This window comes from Antrostomus carolinensis, unplaced genomic scaffold (genome assembly GCF_000700745.2).
Source record: "Antrostomus carolinensis isolate BGI_N321 unplaced genomic scaffold, ASM70074v2 scaffold31826, whole genome shotgun sequence".
NCBI lineage: Eukaryota > Metazoa > Chordata > Aves > Caprimulgiformes > Caprimulgidae > Antrostomus > Antrostomus carolinensis.
Genome location: NW_010323033.1, coordinates 684 through 6,310, shown reverse-complemented (window position 1 = coordinate 6,310; position 5,627 = coordinate 684). Strand labels below are relative to the sequence as shown.

At 39.1% G+C, this 5,627-nt stretch overlaps 1 protein-coding gene across 1 annotated transcript; it reads right to left on the bottom strand.

The window, feature by feature from the left end:
- Positions 1–415: 415 nt before the first annotated feature.
- On the bottom strand, positions 416–5,625 carry ZPBP2 (zona pellucida binding protein 2; the record flags this gene model as incomplete). The annotated part of the gene is made up of 7 exons (XM_010170479.1): positions 416–513; positions 1,030–1,207; positions 1,804–1,889; positions 3,019–3,237; positions 4,102–4,263; positions 4,810–4,935; positions 5,545–5,625. Coding segments are annotated over 7 exons (950 nt in total), but the record flags the coding sequence as incomplete, so codon positions are not given.
- Positions 5,626–5,627: the final 2 nt, after the last annotated feature.

The window sequence follows — 5,627 nt, the reverse complement described above, 5'->3', positions numbered from 1 at the left end:
TAGAAGTTGCTCACAGAGATTCTGCCATGCCATGATGGTACACAATTCCACTACAACTCTCTGCCATCCTTCCCTGAATTGTTCACAGCTCCTTAACATCCTCTGAGCAACCAGCAGCACAAAGCTCTGCTGTCACCACCAAGAAACAGACTCTTGGCACTAACAGCCACAGGAAAAATGTCCTTTTTTCACTGGATCACTTTACCTTGTGCAAACATTTCATTTTATGCATCATTTTTACAGTCTAAGTGGTCCCTGAATATGGGAAAATCTAGGGCTGTGTGAATGATGTTTTGTGATTGTTAGAAATGAATGTAGGATTCCAGACCTGGCAGCTCAGAATGAGAAGAACATCACAAACCCAATAATGTTTTCACAGCTGCTCTTTGGTTTTCCAATTTCTGTCATCAGTTTATTAGCAAGATCTTGCTCCATACTCTTTGACTCGAGGCCTCGTACAAACCTGGCAGGTCACTTCGTTGTTAGGACTGTAAGTCCCGGGATCACAAACCACTGTGAAGAGAACAGAGTCAGGGTTTCAGCCAGCTCCCCTCTGCCTCAGCCAGGCCTGGGACCATCAGACACCACCACGTCCTTCCCAAGCTCCCTGAGCCTGCCCTGGCTGAACACCCCGAGCCCCAGAACCAGCAGTTTGTGCTGCTGGCAAAAGAGCTTTTAAAACAGCTGAGTGTTTTCTAGCAGCACTACCACTGAGGTAACTGCTTCTTATTTGCTCTGTGTCCTGAGCACAGTCACTCACCAGTGACCTGGAAGAAAAAAAAAACCCAAACACTTCACTGCTTCCACTCTGTTTGGAAAAACAGTCACACCTACGTGTGCACTAACACATCCTGCCAGCTTGTCTTCTGTTCCTATCAATTTTTTTTAAATCTGTGATATGAAAATGTCTTTCCAAAAGATGAATGGAAATAACAATGCTTTTGACACTGATATTTACCAAATTATCTTCAGAGAAGCCTGTGGTGGGAGCTAATAACCTGCATTTAAATCCATGTATTTTCTATTTACCACAGCAACTAGCGCAGTTCTTGTGGGTGATGTAGTTTTTCCCAAAGCCTGGTCGACAACTGTCAATGCGAGTCACTGAGAAGCTGTTGTCCAAGTAGTGTATGGCAGGAGCAGTGTGGAACTTGTGCTTCAGAGCATATGTCTGCTTATTGAAAAACTCTTCAATTCGGTCTCTTGCCTAAAATTCACAAACATTGGAAGAATAAAAAAAGTTAGTTGGGTTGGTTTTTTTTTTTTTCTAGAATTAAAATAATCAGCAAATAGTTTGTAGTCCTGATTCCCACACGTGCTGACCTGTCACCTTAACTGGGAGTCTTCCTTTGGCTGCAGAGGGCCTGGGATCAGACCCAGTGCACAGTCTGACAGTGTATGTCAACGGGGAGAAGCCAGAGAACAGACTGTAGAAATCAGCTACAGTAGATTTACAAGAAATTGTATTCCATTTACCAAATCATAAATCAAAGATTTATGAGAACTGGAAGTTCAGTATGCTCATAAAAATATTAATGTTTACAATTCTTAAAGGTTAATATAAATGAAGTAATAAGCCTGATTTTTATTTTCATTAAATAAAACCTGTTTGGATCAATTTGACTTTTAAAAAGTTTTCCATCCTGAACTGAATTATTTGAAATCCATGAATTGTCATTTACAGTAATTTTAATCCCATAAAATCTGGGTGAAGCTGGATTACTACCAGTCAAATCTGTAGATGTTAAAGCAGAAATTGGTGTGAAATACGCAGAGAAGACACAATGGTGGCTGACACAGAACCTCTTGAACTCTCATGTTTGTTTCATCTTCACAATCATAAGTAACCTGCTGGCAAACTTCTTCCCATCCTGGTGCAAAAGGATTGACTGTGGGTGGGGGAGGAAAAAAAAAGATACAGGGACACAATACAGGCTGTATGACACTGAACTGAAACACTTCAAGCAGGTATCTTCAGGTTCACTTCAGAAACAGCAACAAATAAAATGCAGAACTGCTTTTAGCATCTTGCAGTGCTCATTTCATCCCGTCCTACTCTCAATTTTGCCTCTAATTTGTGAAGAATGGTGATTTTTTTTTTTTCTGTCTGCAGTCAAGATAATTTTTGAAACAGTTCTTTTGATTGAATGTTGAAAAATGAGTGACTGATAAAAGGGGAAAAACCAGATTTGGTCCTGGTAGTTTCTATCCAGTTACTTAAATGGTTTTGTTCCAGTAAGAGTCAGAGGTCAACCAAAAAAGTAACATGGGGAAAAATGTGCTAAACTGACAGGAAGAATGGAACCAAATTGTCACACAGTACCCTCAGGTTACAGAAAGGGCTGAAGTTTTACGTAAACTTAAAACCTGGTTTGTTCTGAATGATTCTTGACTTTACTGAGGGGAAAGTGGCCACAAAACTGTTCCATAACCTGAGGGATGGTCCATCTCAGTGCCTGACAGGAACAGGTACAGGACAGAATGTGGTCAAAGCATTAATGAATAATTTCCTTTCTTCAGTGATAAAATATCTCAAATTAGGGCAGCTATCAGGGTTGATTTAACCTGTTTCTCAAGGCAATGCAGCCACATCAGTGTTCCCATAAGGGAACTGTGAGGCTCTTGCTTTTAACCTCTGTGCAGTTTCCTAGAATCAAGCAAAACCACAGAGGTCACAGACTTATTAAAAAAAATAATAAATCAAATAATGAAAACCAAATATGACCATTTTCCTTTTACAGCTACTGAAAAAATCATGGCAACTTCTCGGCTATCTCCTTTCAACAGTCCTTTCCAACTGCACACCTGAGAGCAACATTTCTGGCTCAGGTTTAAGTGCAGTACTACAAATTCAACATTATCAACTGCGTTTTAGCTCCATCTGTGGGCTAGTGTGAAAAAATACAGGGACTCTGCAAGAAAGCAGGGATACATGTGAAACATACTTGACTTTAACGTGTTTCAGATGCTGTTTATAAAACAAATGATCCGTCCCAAACAACCACTGAGATGTGTTACCTTGAAAGCTAACAAATAGTGCGTGCAGGAGGCCTTGTTTGGGTATCTTGACAGAATGGCATTTGTAGGACGACTCCACGATGTGACACGTCAGATCAGAGATGATGTGATTTAAGGTTTTCTTTAGTTCCTCAAAGAACTGGCTGTTAGCTGCCAGCTCGCATTCCTTTGTAGCAAAGCGAACAGATACCTGATACACATGGTCAGCTTCCCTGTAGGCTTTAAGAAAAGAGTTTGTGTGTGAGTTGTGTGCAATCATAGATTGAATCTCATACAGAACCTTACCGTCTCTATCGATGTACTTTGTATCTGCAATACGGGCTCTTATTCAAAAGTAAACAAATAAATAAAGCTTACTCATTAACCATAACAGAACGAACTTGTCCTTGCCAGAGCTGACTCAAACAGTGAGAGACGTTTTGGTTTGAAATATACAGGAATTTATGTGCTTATGTTATAAAGCTCTGCTCCAAAATATTAAACCAAAAAAAAGCCAATAGTAAAAGAACAGAGAATTAACATGTCTGCAAAGTCGTGTAACTGAAGTGGACCGAGATTATGCAAAAACATCACATGCAATTGTGGTGTAGGAGTGAATGTTTGTTAAAATTATTTTAAAAGTTAGTGTGTCTCAAGCATTTTTGGAACGTTTTTTTGTGGCTGGGGAGGTGATACTGGTGAAGGGTGGTCACAAAGGGTGGAAGGTGGCTCGTGTGTGCTGCTCCAGCAGTCGGGGCAGAGGCTCGTTCTGCACCTGTGTGTATTTGGTTCGGCAATCTCTCTTGCAGGAGCTTCCTTTTCAGATCTTGGATATCACTGGAACTGTTGGAGTTCACTTTGTTCTGATTAAGGGTAGGGATTATTTTAGTCTTTGGCTGTATATTCTTTGTAGCAGTTATTTAAAAATTTTTCCAAAACTGGGAAAGGGGGTGTATGTGTAAAAATACTTAAAAATTATTTTCTATTCTGGGATAAAATGTTAACTAATTATTTTTTTATCAAATCTTGCATTAAACATACACTTCAACCTGTCAAACTGCAAAGGCTGTGTGCATTAGCTGACTAGTAAATCAGCAATCTTACCGTATACCAAAAATTTGTATGCCTCAAACACTTCTCTCTCTTCTTGTGTTTTAGTTTCTAGGATTTTGTAAGAAAGAGTGCAAGTGTAAGCTCCAGACATAGACTCCTTAAAACCCATCATCATCAGCTTTCCTGTTTCTGTAAGATTCGCATACATTCGCCCTAGAATAGAAACAGGAAATACTTGATTACTGGAAATGTTTGGTTTCTGATACTCTGCTCATTTAGAACATTTGAAGATGAGATCTTGGTCCTGTACACTCTGATTCGTGTTAGACCGAGACAATCTAAAGTTTATGACCTTTAGGACTTGAGAAGTTTCCTTCTCTCTCAAGCACTTGAAAATTTTAGAGGGAGAAGAGAAACACAGTCTAATGTCAGAGCTTGTGGGAAAAATGTGACCAAGTGACTATTTGGACCCACAATCTGATTGCAGGGTGGCATCAAGAGAAACAGGGAAAATATGTGATTTCATGCACAGTGATCTACTTAGCCATTTGTGGTTGGCTTTTTCCCTTGTAAATAGTAGACAAACTATTTCTCTATCACAGCGTATTTTCCTGATTACCTTCCTGCTCCCCAAGACAGAGGCTGTTTCTAAGTTTGGGGAAAAAGTACTGTAAAAAGCCTGTTCTATTAGGGACTGGGGGAAAAAGGGCTCAGGCAGGCAGAGTGGAAATCCTTTGTAGTCCGAACAAAGTGACTAACCTTCTAAATTTTTTCCATCTGGACCAATCCATAAATACTTGAGATCTATGACTTCTTCTTGAGAACGAGTCAAATCCATGCATACTAGAAAGGGGCTGTTTGTAAACACCTTAACATAGACTTTAACTGCAACACAAGAGAATAAGGGAAATTACACAAAGTGCTTAGAATGAAATCACTAAAACATTTATTAAAAAAAAATTATTTAATATAATGCCAAGTTTTTTTTCACATTTGGTTTTGAAAAGTATAAGGTGTATCTTTTATCTCTATTTGTCCTTATTAATATCACGGAACTGTCCAGAGCGTGGATGGTGCTGACTGCATGTAGAAGACACTTCAGTCCCACAAAAATCATGTTGCAGGGTCACAAAAAGCACCAGATTTTAAGCCTTTTGCAGACTGGGACCCTCACTTAGATGTTAAATTTTCAGAAGTGCTTACAGTAGCAACATGGGACAAATGTAATTGTAAACTCACTCACCCCTTTGTTAGTGTGAACTCTCAGGATCGTATTCTGGAGTCTCCAGCACTGTGTTTAGTTAAGTTTGGTCACAGAATCATAATCATTTTAGTTGGAAAAGACCTTTAAGATCGAGTCCAACCATAAGTTTGGTTGTGCTGTTTCCATGTGCAGTGGTGTCTACATAATGACTGCTGTGCTTAAAACTCCATTTAAAAAGTCTAGTAAGACCTAAATACATATATATATATATATATATAAGACAAGTTTACCTTCATGTTTGAGATTGCCATAAACATAATTATTTTCTATTAAATCATCAGATTGTTCCTCTTCGTTAGGTACAGCTCCCACT